Source organism: Cucurbita pepo, chromosome 4 (assembly GCF_057944985.1).
Source record: "Cucurbita pepo subsp. pepo isolate OVF chromosome 4, ASM5794498v1, whole genome shotgun sequence".
Classification (NCBI taxonomy): domain Eukaryota; kingdom Viridiplantae; phylum Streptophyta; class Magnoliopsida; order Cucurbitales; family Cucurbitaceae; genus Cucurbita; species Cucurbita pepo.
Window position 1 is genome coordinate 6,595,612 of NC_141801.1, and position 26,318 is coordinate 6,621,929.

Consider the following 26,318-nt stretch of genomic DNA (forward strand, 5'->3'; position numbering starts at 1 on the left):
TATAAAATTAATTGGTTGAATGTGCAATGAATATTGGCATATCGAGAAATCAGAGAACAAAAGGAATACGAATTTCATTGACTTCCACCAATGGTGACTCTCACACTGTACAAAAGCTTTAATGACATTGACATCTAGGGACTAAAACAAAAGGCTTTTTTTTTTTTTTTTTTTTTTTTTTTAATTGAATTTTAGAAAAATGAATTTAATTCTTATAATTTGAGAATTTTTTCTAGAATACGAGTAGTGTTGGGAATCACGATCCTCCACCATATATGATATTGTCTCTTTGAGCATAAGCTCTCATGGCTTTACTTTGAGTTTCTCCGATCTCATACCAATGGATGGTTTTGCTCCGGCTTTCCTAGCCTCGTATCAATAGATAGCTTGGCTATGTGCTTCCCCAGCCTCATACCAATGGATAGTATTCTTTAGTATAACATTTTAATTTGAGATTTTAATAAAAAAAAATAAAAAAAGATTCATATTAATAATGGTAAATTATAGTTTTACATATTTGAGATTTCTTTTAATTTATGAATATTTGGACATTAAAATTGAATTAATGTCTTAAGAGGACATTAAACCCACATAGTTTCTCAATTGTATTCCATAGGTTTGTAAAAATGCGATATATTCATACCTATAGTAATATTTACTCGAGTTAAAAGTAAACCATATATATTAAATTTGGATGAAAATTAAATAAGTAAATATATATATTATAATATTACATTTGAATAAGATTTAAATAAGAGATGGTAAGAGATTTAAATTAATAATGTGATAGACTAAATTAATGGTAACTAAATATTATAAGTATTATTTTGATATGATATTAGGTAGTATTAGGTTTAGTCAAATAACACTTGTTCTAAAATCACTAAAAAAAATATTAGTGTATTATGAGTGATTTATAAATTTATAGTAGGTTGTTAAATAAATTTTTTTTATATACTTTAATATTAGGTCTATCTCTTTTTATTTTCATTAAGACAAATTGAGAAAAATATGTAATATAATTTAAACCGTTAATTATTGAAAAATGTTCTTAAGATCTATCGTTAATAATAATTAAATTGGTCGAAAAAAAATATATATGATTGATGAATGACAAATATTTCCTAGTTGACATGTTAGATTAGAGGGGTACATGGATTGGGCTGGGTTAGGGAAATTTTTCTTAACCTATCTAAAAGTCTGAGTTCTTTGGATTGGTAACCCAATCTTACCCGAAATTGTTTCACAACCCAATTCAACTCAACCCTCTATTTTCGAGGGTTATTTACAAACACAAATTATTGATCAATAAAATCACAATAAGAAGTAAGAGCAATTTATTACTTTAAAATAAGGGAAATAGCATACAATAATAAATAATAAGTTCAAAACTTCTACTTTAAGTATTAAATAACTTCTAAAAGAATTTAAAATCTTTCTGCATGTACTAAATATTGATTCAGGAGCTAGAGTAGATATTGGAACGACCAAAACATTTTAAACAATTTTTTATAAAATTGAAAATCATTTACTTTCCACCAACACTACAATTATCTTAAATTTCGAACTAGATAAATATCAATTTCTTTAATTCTAATACATTTTGCTCTTTTTTTTTTTTTTTTCTTCATTTGTATAGTGATAATATTAATACTAAGCCGTGCAAATTCACTTATCGCCGTGCAAATTCACTTCATCAATTTTTCTTCATTTATATAGTGATAATATTAATACTAAGCCGTGCAAATTCACTTCATTAAATGTCTATATACTCATGGAATTAGAAGTGAGTCTTGATCCTCGATAATATTAATACTAAGCCGTGCAAATTCACTTATCGCCGTGCAAATTCACTTCATCAATTTTTCTTCATTTATATAGTGATAATATTAATACTAAGCCGTGCAAATTCACTTCATCAAATGTCTATATACTCATGGAATTAGAAGTGAGTCTTGATTCAAATTGATGATCACTTTATTATCATTGATCAATTAGATTGTTTGGTCCATCCACTATTTAAAAAAATAGAATAGAATATCAATTTTCATAGGTTTAATGACTAAGAATTCATTGTGATACAAACTAAAATTTGTATTAAATTTGATCAACAATATAAGGTAATAATATCCACAAGGTTGATTATGGATATGGGAAAATGAGATGTACATGGAAATTGGGCATTGGGATTACGATGAAATGATGAAGTGTTTGGGGCTCTTAAGATTTAGTTCAGGGATAACATTTGTGTCCCATCATGAATTACATGAATGAGGGAACTGAAAATCAACTCCTTTTTAAACTTCTATTTTGAAACTAGAAATTTTTAAGCTTTAGGAGTAACTTTTGAAACTAGACACAGTAACAGCACGTAAAACTTTTCTGATCATTACTCTGATCATCACTGTTTGGGCTCTCTGCCTCTCTTCTCTTATCAAGTCACAAAATTGAAATTTGATAAAATAATCACGACCACAGCAAAAGTCAAGGAGGCAAGGTTCTTAACTACAATAAGTAAAAGCCATTAATACAACCAACGCATGCCCTCTCCACCAACTTCAATTAAATCTTGATGTTGAAGTAATCAGGGTCAAAATGATGCAGTCTTACATAACCATCTTCACCTCCACTTGAAAAACTACAAAGGAAAAAACCAAAGCCCATGAAAATGATAAACATTTCAAATACCAACCAATACTACTACAGCATACATACCTCTTCCCATCAGGATTGAAAGCCAGAGCATTAATGGGTCCAAAATGCCCTTTCACACCTCCGATCTCTTCTTGAAGTACCTATCACACAAAAAGAGAAATATAATACTGCAACCCAACTACTAACTCTAATTCTATAAGGTCAAAAGGAAAGTGAGGCACAAGAGCCCACCTTATCATAGAATTTAGCTTCAAACTTCCCTGCACGATGATCGGTTGTCGTCACTGCTGAAGCATCCTGACCACCACCAAGCACCACCTGAAACACAACAAAAAAAAAGCCAATCTGAGCCGAAAGACATTTAAAACATCACCTCAATCAGACAGTCAAGCATAAAACAGATTATCAGCCTCAAACGGAACTGTCAGTGCTACATTTTGGCAATTCAGGATACATACATGATCAAGAAGTGGAGACATTGTAACAGCATTGACTGGGCGTTCTGTCACATAGGTCTTGATAAGTGTCAACGTTCTAGTATCCCACAGCTGAATTCAAATTAAAAAGAAAAAGAAGTATATTAAACCACCAAAATATAAAAGATGACAACGCATTTTAGTCAATCAGTCAGATATTAAAAATAAAAGAGGGGAGGAAGAAGAATTGGAGAGATGTACGGTACCCTTGCAGACTTGTCCAAAGAACCAGTTACAAAATGCGAACCATCAGAGGATTTTGTAAGGGAAGTTATTGTTTTCTTATGGCCCGTCTCCTTGTCTGATTCTTTTAAAAGTTTACCTGTCTGTAGTTCAATTAAATATTTAGTGAGAAACAAGTCAAATTAACCAAGAAACATAAAAAAAAAAATAATGCATTTCTCATGGAAGAGCAATATCATACATTAGAACAATGGATTTATGCAAAAGAGAATTTTCTTCCCAACAGAATCACTATAAGCTAATTAGAAAGGAGTGAGAAGTAATGTCCCAATCAAAATAGCTTCTAGGGTAAATATTTGAGAACAGTAAAGATCGGGGTTAGAAGGAATGAATCTATCCCTTCGTTTTCATAATAAGGATCTTTGGAGAAGAGGAGCAATTTCTTTCCAATTTAACTCAATAGCCACTGGCAAGGCTAGTGACATTTAAATTGACGATCTTAATATAAGAGTTTTCTTCCATGTCTATCAACCATACTATAGAAGAAGCTAGTGTTTTCATCTTCATCAAACCAGAATGATTTACATTTTTGTTAACGTGAAATTACATTCTTCAAAATTAGGTATTGGAGATGGGGCTTGATGACATCTCCAAAGCCTCTTTCGAAGGCATTTAAAGGGGAGATGTCTTGTTGAGTTGTCGACCATATGGGAGAAGGTGGTTATGGAACATTTGGTTGGAAAGGAATCGAAAGGAATTGAAGTGTCTTCATAGATAAGTCTTGCTTGAGTCTTTTTTTTTTTCCCTTTCTTTTTAATGTCATATCATTTTTCATCTAAAAAGGGTCCCTAGGGACAATTTTTAGGAAGATGTTGTAAAATTCTTCCTGGTTCAATATTTTCAGCAGAGGGTTTGATTTCTTCAATACTATTATGAATGTTCTTAAAAAAAAAAATCCCAAAGAGATCGTCTAAATATCAAGCCTTTTATGTCTAGTAACAATGTACTCCCCCCTTTAGATCAAAGTGCCAGACTTTTTAGCCCTCATTTTATCAACTTCATGCATCAACTATAGTTATCTAAATATAAGTTGCTTATAAAATGCAATGTCTGTTTTATTCATGTCCGACCTTTTAGCCCTCATTTTATCAACTCGTGCATCAACCATAGTCATCTAAATATAAGTTGCTTATAAAATGCAATGTCTGCTTTATTCATGTGAGACAGAAAAATGATGATGTATGAACATTGCCTTGACACAAGACACCCTAAATTGTATCACAATCATTACCTCAGAATCCCAAATGCGAATAACAGCATCTTCTCCTGCACTTATAATGGTTTTATTTAGAGGCCCCCAAACAGCTCTGTTGATTCTTCCCTGAGGACCCTTCAGAAGAAGCACAGATTCACCAGTCTCTGCAGCATATCAGAAACACTTTAATAAGCATATATTATTCTTCTAGAGCCAAAAATAAAATATCCATTTTAATCAAACTTGATTAATAGAACATTGTCCACTGGAAAGATTTCCTTTTTTTATACACAAGAAACCAAACTTCCTTTGAGAAAATTGAAAGAAAATACAAAGCCATACAAAAAAGAAAAAGACAAGCCCACTACCAAAACCCACCCAAAACTAATTGATTCCAATCCAAAAGAACAATGTCAAGCAAAAAAAAAATAAGTCCAATCAACGGCCAACCACAAAGACAAGTTAAACCTAATTGCCTCCCAAAGCTCCCCAACAAACCTCACAGCCCATCCAAAGATTCCATTGTTCCTCTCAAGCCAGATTCCCCACAAAGTAACAAAAAAAGCAAGTCTGCCACAAAAATCTTCCTTTATGGTGAAAAGAACTCAAGAAAACTTCCTCAAAAATAGAACAAGATCCCATGTTACGACTAGAACCACCTCAAGGGTCCTAAATAACTGACCCCAAAGAAGCAAAGAAAGGGACAATCCCATAAAACATGATTGAGGTCCTCGTCCTACCTCTAGCAAAGAACAAACCATTGTGGGTGCAACACAAAAGAAGAAAGCTTTTCTAAGTAGTCCTAAGTGTCCCCTCCATTCATGCAAAACATGTCAGGTGAAAATTTTCACTTTCTTAGAAATTTTGACCTTCCAGGGAGGAGAAAGCAGAGGCCCTTTGGGAAGGAGATATGACACAAAGAATATAAAAAAAAAATTGAAAAATAACAAGAGAAACCCTCAGAAGGCTTTAGAGCTCCCACCCTAGAATCTCTTCTCCCATGATGAGTCACTTGATCAAAGGTAATAGATAGGAGACTGACAGCTTCAATTGCCTCTCAATCAGTGAAGGGTTGGCAAAAACCCAAGGAATGCAACGAGACACCAACAAAAGAGAGCAAAACAAGGATACTGAATGCAACCTTTTATCAGATAAATGATAAAGATGAGGAAACAAGGCACCTGAAATAAATGCAATCCATCACCAATAGAAAATATAACAGACTAAGAGAATAGAGGAAAACCCAAAGCAATGGAATACAAGAGGTTTTTGCAAGAACACTTCAACCTACTACCTAAAATCCACGCTTTGAGAGAGCACCATACTTGCTCACAAAAACCCTCTACCATAAGATAGGACAGTCGACACCTGAAATAAATGCCAAAACCATTTTGCCAAATGAAGCTCATTAAGTGAAACCCCACTACCCTCCTCCACACCATCTCACAAGATATTCCTCTATAATCTTTTGATGTTCTTACCAACTGAGACAGGCAAACTAATAATGAAACGAGAGTAAATGGAATCCCACTCAACATTAGAGGCAATCAACATCAACCCCCCTTTAGAGAGAATAATAAATAAATAGAATAAAATAAAAGGCCTTTTTTTCCACAGCAAAATGCATTTCTAAATCTTCTACACCACTGAGTTCCAAAAATACACCAATCTCAAGATACGCCACAAGAGAAAACCAAGGTAAGAACAAGGAAGTTGACTCACTTCATACCTCACCATAGTCGCCTAAAATGTCAACTTAGATATCTCATAATTTACATCAAAGATGGAACTTTTCGAATGAATTATTTTAGGTTGAAATGGCTCAAGGTTCAAAAAAATCCATATAGATTCCTAAAGGAATTATCCACCGAACAAATGAAGAGGGTGTCATCTGTGAGATGAAGGCATATCAAGTGCAGGTTATCCAATCCCACCTTAAGACCCTCCACCAAACACTTCTCCACTTCAGCCGACACTAACTGACTGAGGACATCCAGCACAAAAATGAATGGGGGCAAAGGACTTATAAATCTCACAGTCATGAAAGACATCCACAACAAAAATGAACGAACAATATAATATAAACTAGTCACAAGACTTATGGGCCTGAAGTCTTTAACTTGGTTAGCTTTTTATATTTTGGGATCAGGCACACATAAGTCTCACAGCCTCAATCATAACTGCATAAATGAAACATTTCTTTCAAAGCTTGCATATAACCACCTACGCCAATTACTTATCATAAGGGAAAACAAGCACCAACATCAATTAAGCACAAACAAATCGTGCAGTAATCTTAAAGTATCATCTACTCTTAATATCATATCATCTACTCTTAATATCGTATCATCTACTCTTAAACCCTAAGTTTCTTCTTTCCTCAAACCTAGTTTAAATTTATTGCGAGTAAAATACACATTGAAAACTTTGAATGGTTAAAAAGGAAGTCCTGTTACTCGGCAGTAAAATAGTTTTCATTTAGCTGCATCGAGCTTCCTACAAAGAAGGATACTGAAATAAGGAATAATCATGAAGAACGCCACCAAATACCTTATCGCATGCATACAACTCAAGTACATGATTGATATTTCAAAATAGTGCAACTGCATCACATGCCTAGTATTATAACTAATCTCTAAAGAGAAAGTCAAAGACACCTGGAATTGAATGGAACAACGAACAATGATGGTTCATAAGAACCTAATTGAGACGCTTAGAAAAATCATAGAGATTTAAAAACAAAAAATACAAAAATAAATGAAAGGAGAACCATATCTTACGTTCCGAGGGGTTTCTGGCAATGCGTTTAACGTGAATAGCAGAGGGCAATTCCATGAAAGGATCGGTGGTAATCACAGCAAGCTTATCGCCGACAGAGAAATCAACCGCCCTAGCAGGTGAGTCAAAATTGAAAGAGAACAGTTGTTGTCCAGTTTGCACATTCCACAGTTTAGCCGTCTGATCCGCACTGCCGGTGATGAGCCGCATTGAATCTCCTGAAATTTAAGCAGCATCGTATGAAAAGCTGTCTCAGATTCCTCAATTAGCCAATCCGAACGAACATATAGTAAAAAAAAATAAGAAGAAGAAGGTGAAGCATACTAGAGACATCGCAGCACCAAACGGCACCATTATGACCACGATAAGTCCCCAATCGCTCGCCGTTGTCGGCGAACCAGACGGTGGGATTGTGATCCTTGGCGCAGGAGAAAAGGAGATCGCCATCCCGGTTGTACTTAAGGAAAGTCAATGGCCGTTCATGGCCTTTCATCAAAATTGGTCGCATTTTCGCTGAAATTCAAAGAAAGAAGCAGATGGTTGAAGGGATTGAGCCGGAGGTCGACGTTTGTTCGTCCCGACGGATGATTGTGAGGAAGTGTAAGGATTTTAGGGTTAGGGTTTTAAAATTGGACTTGGAATTGGGCCGACGTTTAATGGGGTTAACGTGAGAGGGTAACGGTTCGGCTCGGTCCATAGGCGATCCAAACCGGGTATCTGGTTTAATTTCCTTTCGGTTCATTTCTTGCGGATTAGTTTTTATGGACGAAAATGTTGGAGGTCTGAGTTGTACAAAAAAAAATTAAACGCTCAAACTATAATTAATCTAAACACATCATCTCGGTGGGCTAGTTTAGGTATATGTGGTCCAACGAAAGGTGACGTAAATTTGAATTGGCTGACTCACTCAGTAGTGAGAGTGAGTGTCACACAATCACATATAAAACGTCCCAAAGAATTGCAATTGTGACAGTTGGTATCATAGTCGAGTTCAGCTTTAGGAAACTTCTCGGAAAACATGTCCACAATAAAGTAATTGAATAAGCCCCACGTCGACCGATTGGTCTACATCGAGGAGCATATCCAATGCTTGCAGGAAGTCCTCAACAATATTTGATACAAGACCAATGCGATTGACATAGTAGCTGGTCGTTTGGATGAGCTCATCCAATAATTGATGTACAGAGTGAAAAATCTAGAAGAGAAAGCCACAAAAATTGTGGTCTCAAGCATGGAGATAGCTCAACGGGCTTTGCCCTAAAATTGAGGAGCATGTCAACGACATAAATATCTCCCAAAAAGTCATCGTCCCGATAGTCATAGAATTCTCTGAAGATGTCAAAGCAGCACTGATGTGGTTAGGGCTGAAATGGTCTGACCATGAGCAGTGAAGAACCAACTCCCTGCCAGAAGACTAGTCCAGTTCAATAAGGTTTAAGGTGCTTGAACTCAAACCCTTCTGTGGGGCTTGAGATGCCAAACTCGAAGAAAATTTTATCATTGACCTCAAACAATACATTTGAGCTACAAACACCGTGACGAAAGAAGCCAAGATCACGTGAGCAACGATGCACTTAGCTGAAGATGCAAAGTTGTGGTTCAGATCAAAATATTTGGATATCCAGGGAGGGTCAATGCATCGTGGACACATGGGAAAGATTGAAACAAAAACTCCGTTCCCAATTCTTCTTGGAAAATGTTGAGACCTAGCCAAGAGGAAATTGAGACGTTGAAACACAGAGAATATTTGGGAGTGCATTAAGCCGGTGAGCCGCAAATCCATGATCTTTCCTTAGCCTACGCTGCTGTAGAACGATTGTTTTGACTTGAGCAGTGATCTGCCTCAATGTGTAAGGCGAAATGTCTTCCTCAAGTGGAAGCACTATGAATAACCCATCTAATTCTCAATGTGTAGGGTAGGTGAGAGAATTGGGACGCTAGCTCGTGAAGAGGACCCTATTATAACCAATATAATCGAGCCCCTCTGACCTGTTTCATATGTAGGGGACCCCATAAAGTATTCGATTGTCCTAATAAAGCAGCCTTCCGAGCATTCCAGACGACATTGGACACAGGAGCTGAACCCAGTCTCGAGCCAGTTGAAGTGGGGACAACATCGTCCGAGAACAGCGACAACCCTGTATGGGGGCCCTAAAGTTTCTATTGGTGCTCCGTAAAATCATAGTCGAGTCAAACGAGCCAGTTGAAAGAGGACTTATGTATGTAGAGGCGTAGGTGAACCACAAGGCGACCAAGAGCACTATGGTTGACTCTAAAGCCATCTACAACTTTATGACCGAAGCCAAAGCCAAACGACGGAATATAAACTAGACAATTCCAAACTGTGCATTCTTAGTGGGTGGAAAATACTTGATAAAAAATTTCTCTGCTAGACGATTCCAAGAATCAATTGCTTTGGGTGTCAAGGTGTTCAACCATGATTTTGCAACATCCATCAAAAGAGTAAGGGAATAAGCTATGATAGATTACATCCATGTCCTCCTCCTTGAAATAAAAATGAGTCACTCACTCCCAAAAAAACGACTTTAGATATAGGTGGGGATCATTAGTAGTCAATGAAATTACCCAATGGTTTGCAACATTTGAAACATCAGGTCTTTAACTCAAAAGTAGTAGTTTGAATTTCGGGTCTGATTATGCATGAATTTAATTCCTCCACTACTGGGTGTGCATATACTCAATTACTCTTTCCCTGTCGGTTGGGATTTATACCCTAAAGCGTGTAATTAATTATTTAATTTATAACAATAATTTTTATTATTTTATTATTTTATTTGTAATTTAATTATTATCCATGCTATGAAAATCTAAGGTAATTAATGTAATCTTAAACTGTATGTGGTTGACATGATGTCTAGCTTACTTAACCACGTGTGTTGCATTCTCAAACTCTAGATTTGGTTAGGCTCCAAGATCTCTTTGATATATGTTTTGTTATGCCATGCTAAACCTTTGCTCCGTCGACCTCTCCTAAAAGTTCTCTCTATTTCAGAGTCCAAAATGAATTCCAAACAAGCAGTGGGTTCATACACCAAATTCTGCCGAACAAAATTCAGCTTATTGTGTCTTCTTTTGACTCCAACTCATTGTAATTCTATAAGTAATGTAATTAAATTAAACTCGATGTTTGGTGAAGGTATATAGTAAAATAGTGTAAAAATGGACAAATATAAGTGGAAGTATTGTCACCTAATTTATGCGAATTAAAATATATATATGTTATAAGAAGGAGTTTATGATTTTCATGGACCCGGTTCACTCCCATCAAACACGGGACTGAGAGAAGAAAAAAATAAGAGAGTGGCAGAAATCAAAGTCTGAGATTGTCCAAGCCTCAGCACGGAACTCAGGTAACCCTATCGCTCCTCTTCCTCTACGTCTACTTCTCATCCGTTCTCTCCACTACCCATGATTCAATCACCATTCATCCTTCCAACATTTCTGCAATTTGGCTACAATTTCCCTTTCTTCCTTTACTTTCTTACACTAATCTTTCGCTTTGATTTCCTCTCTGCTTTTCCACTTGAGATCTATATTTTTGTAACCCATGTCGCCTCCTGCACGATGATTTATACGTTTCTCATGGGGTTTTCTAGAGATTTTAATTGACTATACAGTTCTCTTGATCTAAACTGGCCCATCTTTTGTGTAGATCTTAATATTGATTTCATGAAAATTGGTGGATAATGGCAACCTATGCGGGTAAAGGAGCCCTCTCCAATGGATCTGTTTACATCTGCAACCTGCCCTTTGGGACCGATGAGAATATGCTTGCTGAATATTTTGGTACAATTGGGTTATTGAAGGTTCGGAGTTTAGCCACAATTTTGTTCACCCTTTTTCACTTTCTATACACATTGGATTTTGCTTTTATTGTTCTTATAATAACTGTTGGACATTTTTTGCTTAATCTTCAAAGAAAGACAAGCGAACAGGTAGACCGAAAATCTGGTTGTATCGTGATAAATCGACGAATGAGCCTAAAGGAGATGCTACTGTGACATATGAGGATCCACATGCAGCTTTAGCGGCTGTTGAATGGTTTGACAATAAGGATTTTCATGGTAACATCATTGAAGTTCATATAGCAGAGTCCAAAAGTAAAGATGATGTCTCGTTTAATGTGGGGGTCGATCCGATTGTTGTTGGTGATACTCTTGATTTTGAGGAAAATGTTGGGGGTGGTATGAATGGGGGCGGTGGAAGGGGGAGAGGTCGTGGTGATGCTCCTCCAGGAAAAGCATGGCAACAAGAGGGAGATTGGCTGTGTCCAAATACAAGGTCTGTGATGTGATATTGGTGAGCAGCTTCTTCTTGCTTCTTTCAATCTTGGCTGGATTCTATGTTCTATTTAGTATTGTTGAAATGGTTTCTCATGCTCTATCCTACTGGCAGTTGTACCAATGTTAATTTTGCATTTCGTGGTGTGTGTAACCGGTGTGGAAGTGCCCGACCTTCTGGTGCTGCTGGCAGTGGTGCAGGCTCTATAGGTCGTGGCAGGGGCCGTGGCACTGGCAACCAGGAATCAGGAAGCAATAGTCGTCCAGTTGGTGGCCCTACTGGTCTCTTTGGTCCAAATGACTGGCCGTGTCCAATGTAAATATAATCTTCCTTTTACTTATATGCCATCGCCCTATTATACGTGCATCAGTTTTAGCTTGTAGGATTGTCTTACCTTCGCGTTTTCGTTTCTGCAATTTTATCATTTGGTATATTAGGAATTTGAGTCTGATTTTGTAAAACCTACCAAATTAATTGGTTTCTTTTTTCAATGCAACTATATGGATCAAAGTAGATTATATTGATGTTTTAAAAAGAATAAAAAGATGGATTATATATAGTTAGAAGATATAATCCCACATCCAAAATAATAATAAAAAAAAAAAGACGAAGAAGATGGTTCGGTGTAGAATCAAACGACAGGAAGTTCTTTTCAATATTTGATTTCACACATCTTTATATACGCCCTTTACTTTTGGTTTAATCTTAAGGAATAGAATAAGCATTAAAGACAGTGACACATCTGAATTTATGAAGTTATCTTGCTTTACATGGATACTTTCTTGTTTCTTTCAGAATGTGTTCTTTTAATTAAATATTTTGAATATCATGGGATGGGGAAGGAGGCATCTCTAATGTTAATGTTAATGTTAATTTGAAGTTTCGGGAGAAGTGTTCTATCGTACGGTTATTTGTTTCTTTAATCTTGTTCTCTGCTTGGATAACACTGCTTGCTTGTGTAACTGGTTGATATTGGTGCTTCCTTCTGCTTTATGTTCCAGGTGTGGTAACATCAATTGGGCAAAGCGCTCGAAATGCAATATTTGTAACACGAACAAACCGGGTCACAATGAGGGTGGCGTGAGGTATAACATGAACTCTTTTGTGTATTTCCCAAGAGAAATAATGCAACTTTTTATTTGATCAAAATATGGTCTAGGCTTTTCTAACAAATTGATGTGAATTTGACTTTTGAGATTGAGTTCTGAGCTTAATCAATTAAATTTAAAGCAAATTGATGGGTTCATCTGCGGTTTCCTGAACTTTAATTTTGGTATATCTTGGAATAGCTTAGAAACTGGAAATCTATACTTGTTGTTACTACCCTGAAATGAATACTTATAGCCTACTATAAAATTTCTCTTATTTTGAATTATAATTGAACAGAGGAGGGCGCGGTGGAGGTTACAAAGAACTTGATGAAGAAGAGTTGGAGGAGACTAAACGACGTCGGCGTGAAGCTGAAGAAGTAAGATGCTGAAACCATGATTTTGAGAAAACGAAAACAGTTTTTGGATTGTGATATGATCGTTTCATTACAATATCAGGATGATGGTGAGATGTATGACGAGTTTGGAAACCTTAAGAAGAAGTTTCGTGCCAAATCCCAGCAAATGGAAGCCGGTCAGATAATACCAGGTGCTGGGCGGGCTGGATGGGAATTCGAAGAACTAGGTACGTGTCGGTTGACTAACACCGTGCTATTGTCCTTGAAAAAGTCGATCATAATTCTTTGTGCTATTGTACGTATTTACATCTTTGGCAAACTTACATTTTCAGGTGTAGTTGAGAAGGATAGAAGGGAGAGAAGTAGAGACCAAGGAAGGGAATGGAATGACCGAGACAGAGACGGAGACCGAGATGGTAGCAGAAATAAAGAAAGAGAACCTAGGGAAAGACATCGGAGTCGAAGCAGAGAGCGGGACAGGGGTCGAGATCGTGATCGTGATCGAGATCGAGACTATGATTTCGAGCGAGATAAAGAACATGGAAGGGAGAAGGAGCACCGGAGCAGGCACCGGTATTGAAGAGCTTGGATTAAAACTTTATGGCCGAACCTGGTGGGTCTCATTTTTTATGAAAGATATTCTATTTTTGGTATTATTGTGATTACATCTTCTTGGCGCATTTAAGAATTCTATCAGAATACGAATTGAATTTGCAAAGCAATTGGAATTGTTTGGCTGCCTTTTCACCACCAACTCCAAACTTGTAATCAAGTTCACAGATTAGCAAACTTAGGCGATCTTATTTATATGTACATGACTCTCGAAAAGACTCTTGAAAATAGACATTAGAAATCGAAAAGACACTTGTAACTGCTCGACTCTCGAGCTTCTGCCAACGACTGTTATCGACTGTTATCTCACTTTCAATCTGAAATCATTAATTCCTGTAAACTATATACCATGTGTCAAAATTACCAGCTTCCTAGGGCTTCTAATTTGATGATTTTATGGCTCTAAGTGAGCTTCTACTTCTCAGTAACTAGCTGGATGATGACACTCATCACATAGCTCTATGTGGTACTGCTATTTGGGCCCTCTTCGACTCTCGAGGTCTAGTACTTGACTCCGTTGGCGTATGGCTACACCCATTTGGGTTCCTATATGGTTTTAGGGTTGGTTCAGTTACCCTAACTTGTTTATCTTTGCTCGTGTCCCTCACTTAAGTAATAAGGTATTTGTGAAGTGCGACCTCTCATGCTTCCAACTACTGACTTGCTAAAACATCAGGAAAAATATCACTCGATACTGATCAACTAAGATGGATGAGTTGGTGAATCCCTAATAGTCCACATAATGTCAACATACCTAAAAGGGTGGGACCCTCATGTCTGTCATGCTATTACCCATTTGTTGTCTCTCACCTCTTGTGGGCAAGTTCCCAATCATTGAATAGTTGGAGATCCCTTAATCATACTACATGAGGCATATCAATGGCACATTATGTTTAGAGCACGGTCCTATGTACCCAAACTCTTAAAAGGCTACAAATGACTGTGGACCACTAGCCTTGTGATAGGTTAACTAACAAGGGCTATGTCTCGATTACCAATCTCCACATCATCATAAAACTCGTGGAGAGTGACACCCCGTAAATGATATCACCAATATACATTCCTCCTGTCACAACCCAATTTTTGAACTTATCTAAAACATAGATTGGACTGAGGTTGACTCGACGTATAAAAAAAATTTAGTAATTGTTTTTTGCAAAATACAACAAAGGAAGTTTGAAACATAATATACATATTTATGTTATATCAAAATAAAGTTCATACATGAGTAGTTAAAAATTAAGGAACGAACATAAAAACCTTAAAAAGACTAGGGTAAGGTTTGTCTATGACACCTTCTCCAGAGTACGCTCTCGTCCTCGACCAACTCCTTGTACCTGAAAACATGGAAAACATGGTGTGAGTATAAAGACTTAGTGAGTAACCTACTTGTAGGCTCTTAATCATATTCTTAGGGTGTGCTAGGATTACCACATTTTTTCTCATCCTCACCTTGTCATTGTCCTTTGTCCTTATCCTTGGTTCTTGTTTCTTACATGGTACCTAGAAACGTTTAAGCGTTAATGACCTTGGCTTATGTAGTGCTACTTTAGGGCATAAAAGCATGGTAACCATACTTATCTTATTTCATGTCCTTGAGGTAGCAATATGATTGCCAGGAAATCAAATGCGGCCTAAACTCACTTTTTGATCCTTGGCCTTAGGGAACACATTGATTACTTAAAAAATAAAAAACTACCTAATACTTACTTCTTTGTTGGGTAGTGTCCATCGGGATTTTCTTAAGGCGTATCTCAAGGTAGAATCCTAATTATTTGAAAAATCAAGTGCCAACCTAAAACTCATCATGAGTAGAGAACCCTCTTGGTTGTTTGAAAACTAAGGGCTATCCAGAAGACAATGTTGTATGAAGTCCATGATACATCTTATACTTTCCACTTTAGAAGTACGAAGATATATCAAGACTTAAAGAGTAGCTACTGGTGCCTGTGAATGAAGAGAGCCATATCAAAGTTTGTGAGTCTATCGTCGCATGTTGGATGTCCCGGTCATGCATATCTAGGACGTGTTATCCATGGTCGCATGCCCGTTCCAAACCTCTTTTACATGTTTTCATCTTAGATAGGCCTTTACTATTTCATGCTGTGTCAATATGGGGGTGTGACCGTTCACAAAAATCATGAAGACACCCGCCAGGGCTAAAATGCCCCAAAATGTACTATAGAGGAATATGATAGTTGTCACTTCTTCCTACCCGGGTTATATGCTATCAAAATTCATTGTTGCCTACTTGCTTTTAGCTTATAACATTTCTTTTTTTTCAAATTGTTTTCAACGTATATCCTTGATCACGTTTTCTAAAACATTCTCTCAAACGTGCCTCGAGGCTCGAGTATACGCCAATGTTTTCTGTGAAATCTGAATTTCTCACGGTTAACTTGTTCACTGGGTTAGAACAAGTGTCACACACTCGCTGTCCCGCTGCCGTAAGAGTGCAATGGTGACACGTAGCAAGCTGCCCAACAAAGCATGGGGCTAGATTTTTTCTTATTTTAATCTCCGTTTGCCCGTTTTGTTTCTTGATTTCAATGTTAATCCTATTTGTGCTTGAATTAGAACCCTCTTGTGATGTTTTAGAATTTTTTATGACTTTTTTGTGAGCAATTAGACTCAGGAAGACACGTGACTATCAAGAGATATCTTAGTAACACATGAATGTTATTAAAACCAAATCCTAGGTAGATAGATTTGATATGACCTAAGCTTAGAACGATTGGATAAGCATGAGAATAGTCACTCTTCTTGTAACGACCCGAAATTTTCTACTTAATTTAAGGTCGCTACTGTATACATACCATAAACATTGAATGCAGAAGGCTTCATTTAAATTCCATAAAACATAACCTTTATCTTAAAACACAGCCATGTACTTACGTGTTTCGAAAACATTTTTAAAACGACATAACAAAAGACTAAATAAAATGAATAAGAGTTTAAGTTTAAAAAACATCCTATTCTAGCTTAAGACTAATAAAATAAATACCACTACCCTATGCATTTGCGCCATGGTCTCGAGTTGCGATGCCGTCGTCAGTCGTACAGGAATGTCTTGCCTTAACCTGAAAAAGTAAAGTAGCACGAGACTTGAGTATTTCTAGAATACTCAGTAAGTGACCCCCTATCGGGGTTATGCAACAATCACATGCAATGAAATGGTGGTACCTATCTTTCGTTTCGTTTCGTTTCGTTTCCCCTACGGTGTACCCCTAACAGGTAATCGTGGACATGTACCATATATTTTACACGTAGCCCATACGTGCGAGTATGGGCTCATCAGCTAGTTCACACACTACTGGGCCACTGTCCCTAGCCGGTGGGCATGCTCTAGGAGCCCTTATACCGGGACCCGTTAAAACTAGAACCGTCACGGCAGCGCTATGCAGGGCATAACGATCGTTGTCCTGCCATTGAATGTACGCGTCCGTACCCTCGTGATGGGATAGGGGTATCCCCCCAAATGCATGAACACACAATATGCATGAGGTCCCACTAGTCCTACAATTATCATTAATGAACATAACCCCGTGTCACGTTTTCATGCTTACATGTCATTCTCATTCTCATTTCGTTACATATCATACATATTCCTAGCGGGGTTATGTTTCATGCAATTTACCGTATTTTATGTCATACAATTCAAACAGTTACATTCAAATACTCATACAAACAAGCCATAATCGTACAAGGGCCACACATCGTCACATGCATAACATATCACATCAACTAAGCAACATACATAACATACATTCACGTTCACATGATTTCGTACTTAAGCACATTAAGCTAGCATACAATTTAATGACACGTGCATATCCACGGGCACGTGCCAACATACAGCAAATAACGCGTAACCTACGACGGGTGAGCCACTTACCTGGTTGGCCTTAGCCGAAGTATTCCCTAATTTTTTTAACGTAAGCTCCCGTTTCTCGAGAACTACATCAAGTGTTGTCAAGGTTTGCTTCCTATCGCATCGTTCGTCACCTTTTGTTAGTATTTCACATTTTAATTAATAATATTGAGTTCTATGTTTTCATTGTTTCTAAATGATATAGGATAATAAAACTTAAAACTTAAATTAAAGATATGTTAATATTATTAATATTTCAAGAGATTTGGATAATTCAACCTTTCATATTACATTTTTCTTTCCTTACTTTATTTATTTTATCTGTTATATTTTAATTTTGTTTACAGTACTTGTCATCTGAACCCGTACTTTCCATTTTCAAACGATTCTAATTTTCTTTTCTTTCTTAAAGTCTTCTCTTTTGTTTTTTTTTTCTTTTAATTCTAATTCTTTTAAGCATTCAATTCTACCTCCATATCTAATTATTTTAAGCAATTTAAATCTAATTCTTTTATTCAGTTTCTCCTCCTCTTCCTTTCTTTCTCTTTTTTTCATTTTTTCCCCTCTTTTCATCAGGTTTTCCAAATCTTAGTTTTTTTTATTTGAAATTGTTTTCCCCATCTTTCTTTTCCTTATCTTCTCCAATCGTCCTTTTCCCTATCTTCCTCTCTTTCTTATCTATCTTTTTTTTTTTTTTTTTTTTTTTTTTTTTTTTTTTTTCTGACAAATTTTAATGGACTCTTGATAGTATAGATAATTTCTAAGATCATTGCAACAGATAATTTATAAATTTCTAACTTAAATATAAATAATCGCTACTATTCTTCGTAGAGGAAAAGGTAAATCTCTTCGTAGAGGAAAATCTGACTACTAACCTTTTCAAATGACATCTCTCTTCCTTTATTTGTCTACGATCTCATTATCTGCCTTCTCCTGTATCTCTCCATCATTATTGTCTAACCATCTCTCTATCATTATTGTCTAACCATCTCTCTATCATTATTGTCTAACCATCTCTCCATCATTATTGTCTAACTACCTCTCTCTCCATTGTATGCATTTTTTTTACTCCCGAGAATATTTCTTCCAGTTTCTGTTTTGTTTACTGAATGAGGGAGGTATTTTAGGGGAGGGGCTGAGAGATTAAAGGAGAGGGATCAATTTTTTTTTTTTGTTATTTATATTTTAATATATATATTAAACCATTTCTTTATTTTGTTATATATATATATATATTAAACCTAACGGAGCATCACACTTCTTATTGGCAAAACTGAAGTACTCCATGCATAATGTATCAGAGATTGTTTTTCTACCGCTTGAACATAGTCATGTTGAAATGGAGGATGAGAATTTGTGTACCTCTGCTCTAGATACTTGATGGATGTTATCACCCTGTAGAGCATGTGTGATTGTATGCATGATTTGCTGTGCAATAACTCCAAGTGATCGAATGTGTGATTCTCCCTATAGAGTGTAAGAAGTGGAAATAGAATAAGACTAGCGTGTGACATCAATTTGGCTAGATAATGATCTAGGATGGAACAACTCCAATAGTCTCAAAGCATTTGAATTGTGAGAGATGATCAGAGGATGTAGCCCTAGTGTTCCTGACTGAACCAGACTCGAGGAGTTGGAACCTAGAAACCTGGAGACGTGAATCTATGTCAAGGCTATCAAACCTGGAGATGTTAACCTCACATGAATAACAAGCAGTCTAGCACTCACCATGTTGTCCCCACCTAATAGAGAGAGTTTTTTGGGGTAGCACCTCAACATCGGATACCGATTATCGTTGCGTAGGCTAAGCTAGCTACCTTAGTCTGTGAACCACAAGACCCTCCACCTAGAACCTAGAGTAAACCCCGTGGTCACTTGCTAAGTCATGGATGTGATGAGAATATATAAGTAGGTTACCTACGGGGTATATTTATATACTCAACCCTTTCTACATTTTCTTTTTCACGATTCAATTTTGTTTTTGTTTTTGTTTTTTGTTTTTTTTTTTTTTTTGTGATTTTCTATTTTTTTAGATTTTAATATCATTTTCTACTTAATTTGATTCAACTTGGTTGGTGTAAGTGTTTTCGACCATCTTTCCAGATCTATCGTAGCTTTACTTTCTGGTCCAATTTAACTCTAGATTTCTTCACACAAGTTATGCAAAATCCTCCAAAAAAAAAATATATATATATATAATAACCCAACTCTAGAGGAATCTTCCAAATTTGAAGAAAAATAGAGAATATAAGTGGGAAGTTCTTACCTCTAAATTTTTATATCCTCAAATTTTTTAGCGATTTTCATGAAGGGATTGTGGATGGAAGATACCTCCTCGTGGCTGAGGGTTGCTCTTTTCAAACTTCTTGTAATACCCGGTGTTCCATAAAACGCAATAAATGAAAAAAAAAAAAAAAAAAAAAAAAACAGAGAGACAAACTGTGTTGTACACGATGTCGTACACTGGCAACCACATTGTGTAGAGTAGGGCCCATTGGTGAGAGAGAATTTCCATCCTCCTATTTTCGAGGTCAACTTGGAGTAGGGTGGACAAAAGTGTTTTAAGGGTGGGGAGATAGCTTTCTTTGCTTCAAAAGATAGAGCCCCTTAGAGGTGTTCCTTTGCCTCTTTTACTTGTTTCGACATAATTTTGATCGAGGGTCACATCCAACATTTCGTATTAAAGCTTTGAGAATGTCGAAACAAATGTCGTCACCATACAAAGTCACCGAAAGAGAAGTAACAACGCTAAAGAGAGGAAATAAGGGGAAGTGTAACACTCCAGTACCCGTTACTCACGAAGAGTAACTACGCAACATGATCGATAAAAATGCATGTCAACTTACAAGCACAAGTTGTGTGGGATGTCATTGAGCAATGTGACATTGAGGAGTGTAAGGACAGGATGGCTCTTGCCGCCATCTACCAAGTAGTCCCGAAGGACATTCTTCTCATGTTGGCAAAGAAGGACTCGGCAAAGGCAGAGTGAGACGTTGCAAACAATGCATGTGGGTGTGGAACATGTCAAGGAAGCAAAAATGCAATCTTTGAAGAGTGAGTTTGAGGCTATCCACATGAAGGGCTGTGAGTCAATTTGTCATAAAGTTAACGACGATTGTTAGTGACATCCATTCATTAGGCGACATGGTGGAGGAGATCTTCGTCATCAAGAAGTTCCTTCGAGCTGTTCCCCCAGATTCATGCAAATTGGTACCTCCATCGAGCAATTCGACGACCTCAAGAACATGTCAGTTGAGGAGGTTGTTGGTCGTCTTAAGGTCCATGAGGAGAGACTTCGTGGTTATGAAGACAAAGAGAAGGAGAAACACCTCTGACTCACACATGAGGAGTGGCTCGCACGGACGAAAAAGAATGATGCGACTAACTTTTTTTTTTTCAAGTACGAGGGGACGTGACAATCATAACAAGGAAAATAGGGGTCTTGAACGTGGTCGTGGACATGGCCTCGAATGTGGTGGCAGAGGAGGACGTGACAAAACGTCACAAACCCATGAAAATTCCAACCCTTGGAAGACAAGAGTATGATCAAGTGTTACTTTGTGAAAAATATGGGCACTATGTGGTAAAGTGCTGCAAGAAGGAGTGCAATGAGGAGGCAAACCTCACATTCACGCAGGATTAAGAGCCTGCACTGATGTTGGCCAAGAAGATGTCCAACATGTTGATGCTCAACGTAGAGAAGGTTATGGTGAACCTTCTCACAAAAGGAGAAGACCGAGTGGAGGCCAACATGTGGTACCTTGACAACGGAGCAAGCAATCACATGACCGGAGATCGAACAAAGTTCAAGGAGCTTGAGGAGAAGCTCATTGGAAACATGAAGTTTGGCGATGGATCAATTGTATCGATTCAAGGCAAAGGATCCATCTTGTTCCAGTGCAAGAATGGTGACTAACATTTATTGACTAAGATATACTATATCCAAAACTTGAAGAGTAATATTATTAGTCTTGGTCAGATGACGGAAGAAGGAAGCAAAATGGAGTTAGTTGGCTCGTTCCTTAAGATGTTCGACAAAAATGGAACCTTGTTGATGAAGATAAAACGATCGCATAACCGCCTATATAGGATACTATTGGAGACCAGCCAGCCCATCTCTCTATTGACAAACTTTCAAACGCTCAAAATGATGGGAGAGAAGAAGATGGCTACAGGACTACTCAAAATCATGCACCCGAACCAGCTATGTGAAAGTTGTTTGGTCTCCAAACAAGCAAGACTATCGTTCCCAGCACAAACCAGTTTTCGTGCTGAGTGACCACTGCAACTGGTTCATGTAGATTGTGTGGCCCGATCACCCCATCATCGATTGCTAGTAATAAGTATTTTCTCTTACTTGTTGACGATTATAGTCGTTGGATGTCGGTGTACATGCTCAAAGAAAAAGGAGATGCATTATGTGCATTCAAGAAATTCAAAAGAATCATTGAAAACGGATTTGATCACATGCTGAAAACCTTGCGCACCGATCGAGATGGCGAGTTCTTGTGAAGGACTCTTGGCAATTTATTTGGGATTAATTTAGTTTTTTATTTTTTTATATTATTTTTTATAATAAACTTGAAGTAATTAAATTTGGGCCAGTCACGGAAAAATATTAGCTAGGAGGCATCCTTTGAATTACCAATTTTTTATATCGTAATTTAATATTGTGGATACGTGTAAATTAGTAATTGGTTGTTAATTTCATTTTATCAAAATTTATTATCCATTAACCATAAATCTAAAGTCATGCACAAAATAAGTTAATTTTTTATTCTTTTAAAAAAAAAAGTAGTATTTATGAAATATAATTTTGAAAAATATTGATAAGATAAGGAATCAACTATAAGGGGAATAAGATTCGGATTACCTTGTTGATCGAATATCTCAAGGCAAGAACATTGTTTGAGATTCGAATCACTCCACAAGCAAGATCGATCATGTCTAGCTTGAATGACTCTTGTTGATCAAATATCTCAAACACTTGTTTGAGATTCGAATCACTCCACAAGCAAGATTGATCATGTCGAGTTTAAATGATTCTACATGCAATCTAAACTACATAGAATTGCAAAGAAACTTAGCCATTGGCTAAAAAGAGCACAAATGCTTCTTTTAATATATTTTCCAAGTCTTCCTACAAATACAACATACATGGCTTTATATAGCCTCAAAATGAAACTAGTAAAGCATTCCAAGAGTTGTAACATTCATACTTAATGGCCATAATTAACCATTATGTAAATGTAACCGAAATTAAATAAAAAGCCTTAAAATAAATTACTCTAAATTGTAACCCACCAAAATTTACAACAATCAAACTTCATTCTTCTTCAATGTAGTATGAATTGAAACATCTTTTGATAATTTTGACAACCTTCTCTTCACATCTTCATTGAAGTATATTGTATGATTGATGTCTCTTGGTTCATATCATTCTCCACTTCTTCAAGAGGATTCGTCCTCGAATCTATTGGTGTGCATTATTAGTTGTCTTCAACCATTAATTCATCAATTGGGATCCTTCAATGATCCCAACAAAAACAAATTTTTTAATGAATATGAACCCACTCAAAGTTTAATTAATATTAATTAACATGTGAAAGATAAATAAAAGGAAAATCAATTTTGTTGGTTGAAAAATATTATTTTATTGAAATATATTTTATATAACCTTTCAAACCTTTTACCTTATTTTCAAAAGATTTGATTAATATTATATTTTATTTCTAGTATTTAGTCGGTAGTGTATCCTATTTAAATTTTGTGAACATCAATAAAAATTGAATTTTTTATCCTATTTATATTTTTTTGGATGTTCAATCCCACCTCATTCTTAACATGATATCAGAGCATCGTTAACATATTTTTAAATCCTATCAACGGCTCGATTTGTTGATCTACACGAGGGTGCGGATACTTCATCTCCTCTTAATATATATATATATATATATTTTTTATCACATAAAACTATGATTTATGTAATATAAAAAATGTCAAGAATTGTGATAGAGGACCCACAAACAATAATTGAAAATGAGTTGAGGAAAATAAATAATTATTGTACAAATATTTTATGAATAATTCTTTTAAAAATTTATTTATTGATGGAAAGTAGAAAGGGAAACTTGCCTTTTGGATGCCTTGAAAGGTGCATACCCACATCACACATTGGCCAATAAACCCAAAAATGTCTCTATATGCAAAACTACCATTTAACCTATAAATGAGATTACAGTGTAAATCAATTAGAATGTTGGACAAAAAAATTGATGTGACGGTGGTTGGGAATGACATGGCAACGACTCACATCCTTGCCTGAAATAAGTTTGAAATAACGAACTTTTTGTCAAACATTCTAACGGATTTTTACTCAAAAGGGCAGTTTTGGAATTATTAAAATGCCAAGTTTTGTTATATTCTCCCCATGTTTACCTGTGTGGCAGTTTGGGCGAGGTGAATTAATAAGCTTCCATGCATCAAATTTATGTAATAACGCACCTAAATCCAAGATGACAAAGGTAGCTCTCTAGATTATTAAGAGTATAACTTAAAATTATTTTATATAATTTAACCTATAAATTTACACGGTAATTTAAACTTTAGATGAATGAGAGGGGTAAAACTGATAAAAATGAGATAAGTTGGTCGTACAATTTTGGCGATTACAAAAATCAAGGAGTATCTCCCTCTCCTTTAGTGTCTTTCCAGTTCTATCGTTCGGGAACAAACACTTTATCTAATTCTTTTGAATCCCGACCCGATTTATAGAGTGTTTTATTTAAAATTTAGTAGGGTGGGAAATCAAATGTGGAATTCAAAAAGATGTTATGTTATTAATGAAGCTCAAGTGGATTATTTTTATATGTATGCAAGTTGTTTTAGGAAAAGGAGAACAAAAAAAGAAAATCCTCCAAAAGTTCATTTGCCCTTAACTGAGTAATCTCCCAGCTTCACGCTCTCAGCCTAGTAGGGCCCCATGCCCCAGAAGCAGATGCGCCATCCTCTACACAGATTCCATGACTCAATACACGTACTCTGGTTAGCAACCCACGCCTGAACCACCACTTACGCATCGACCTGAGTCATGAGTGTGCCTCTCTCTAGCCGTCCCTAAGTCACCTCCACAATCTGCCTCGAGTGTGTCTTGGCTGAGTGCCCTGTGATTTTTTTATTTATTTATTTTCTTCACGTCATTCCGAATTAGTTAATTTGATTTTTTGTTACACAATTTGACCTATCCACCCACCTACATAATTTTAGCTAGCCAGCTATGTTTAGAGACGAGTGGCCCAAGTTTGATAAAAAGAGGTAGACGAATGTGAACTACCAGGACGGGAGTGAGTCCAAGCCACCAACCTAGTTGTACAAAAGATTAAGGTGGGAAGGCACTAATAGCCAATAGGCTCGACTGAATAAAAGAAGTTGCGAACTTAGGGAGGAATTTGAGGATAATGGTTAATAGTTGAGCAAGTTTAGTCTTTTATTTAGTAAAATTTACTAGTTTTTAAATTGAGGAGAAGGAAGCAAAAGTAAAGACGTTGAAGACCGAGTTTAAGGCTATTCGTACTAAGGATGGTGAGTCAATAAACGACTTTGTCATTAAGTTAACAACGATTGTCACTGACATCCATTGATTAGGTGACAAGGTGGAGGAGATCTCCATCATCAAGAAGTTCCTTCGAGTTGTCCCCCCGAGACTCATGCAAATTGTTAGCTCTATTGAGTAGTTCGATGGCCTTAAGAACATGTCGGCTGAGGAGTTCTTTGATCAACTTAAGCTCCATGAGGAGAGGCTTCATGCCGACGACAGAGAGGAGGAAAAGTATATCTTACTAACACATGAGGAGTAGCTCGCACATACGAAAAAGAAAGGTGTGATTGATTCTTCCTTTTTAGATATGAAGGGACATGATGGTCACAATGAGAAAAGTAAAGGTCGTGGGCATGGTTACCGTCACATTCGTGAATGTAGTTGCAGAGGTCTTGACAATACTGCATAAACCCATGACAATGTCAATCCCAGGAAGGACAAGGGTATGATCAAGTGCTACTCTGGTGGAAAATATGGGCACTATGCGGTAGAGTGTTGCAAGAAGAAACATGATGAGAAGGCAAATCAATTGTACCTAGTCAACGAAGAGAAGGTTATGGCAAACCTTATCAGAAAAAGGAGAAGATCGAGTTGAAACCAATATGTGGTACCTAGACAACGGATCAAGCAATCACATGACCAAAAATCAAGCAAAGTTTAAGGAACTTGATGAGAAGCTCATTTGAAAAGTAAAGTTGGACGACAGATCAATTGTACCGATCCAAAGCAAATGATTCATCTTGTTCCAGTGCAAGAACAATGACCAACGTCTATCGACCAAGGTAAATTATATCCAAAACTTGGAGATTAATATTATCAGCCTTGGTCAAATGACAAAAGAAGGCAACAGAGTGGAGTTAGCTGGCTCGTTCCTTAAGATGTTCGATAGAAATAGAGCCTTGTTAATAAAGGTAAAACGATCACATCATCGCCTGTACAAGATACTATTGGAGACTAGCTAGCCCACCCCTCTATTGACGGCACTCACAAACCTAGCTTGGTTATTGCATGCAAGACTTGGTCACGTGAACTTTCAGACATTCAAAATGGTGGGAGAGAAGAAGATGGCTATGATGGTACCCAAAATTATACGCCTTAACCAACTATGTGAAAGTTGCCTTAGTCTCCAAACAAACAAGATT

At 36.6% G+C, this 26,318-nt stretch overlaps 3 protein-coding genes across 3 annotated transcripts; 2 read left to right on the plus strand and 1 right to left on the minus strand.

Moving 5' to 3' along the window:
- Positions 1-2,367: 2,367 nt before the first annotated feature.
- On the minus strand, positions 2,368-7,974 carry LOC111794037 (eukaryotic translation initiation factor 3 subunit I). Its single transcript, XM_023676149.2, has 8 exons — positions 7,672-7,974; positions 7,350-7,565; positions 4,606-4,733; positions 3,338-3,457; positions 3,114-3,203; positions 2,887-2,973; positions 2,716-2,795; positions 2,368-2,638 (listed from the first exon to the last, which is right to left on the minus strand). Exons 1-8 carry the CDS (start codon positions 7,853-7,855, stop codon positions 2,563-2,565), a joined length of 981 nt encoding a protein of 326 aa, XP_023531917.2. The 5' UTR covers positions 7,856-7,974; the 3' UTR covers positions 2,368-2,562.
- Positions 7,975-10,582: 2,608 nt separating this feature from the next.
- Positions 10,583-13,993, plus strand: LOC111794092 (transcription initiation factor TFIID subunit 15). Its single transcript, XM_023676225.2, has 8 exons — positions 10,583-10,718; positions 11,021-11,174; positions 11,288-11,649; positions 11,764-11,964; positions 12,651-12,734; positions 13,036-13,117; positions 13,197-13,323; positions 13,429-13,993. Exons 2-8 carry the CDS (start codon positions 11,055-11,057, stop codon positions 13,674-13,676), a joined length of 1,224 nt encoding a protein of 407 aa, XP_023531993.2. The 5' UTR covers positions 10,583-10,718; positions 11,021-11,054; the 3' UTR covers positions 13,677-13,993.
- Positions 13,994-21,234: 7,241 nt separating this feature from the next.
- Positions 21,235-22,091, plus strand: LOC147792974 (uncharacterized). Its single transcript, XM_087123150.1, has 2 exons — positions 21,235-21,476; positions 21,881-22,091. The coding sequence occupies exons 1-2, from the start codon at positions 21,235-21,237 to the stop codon at positions 22,089-22,091; spliced, it is 453 nt and encodes a 150-aa protein (XP_086979276.1).
- The last annotated feature ends 4,227 nt before the right edge of the window (positions 22,092-26,318 follow it).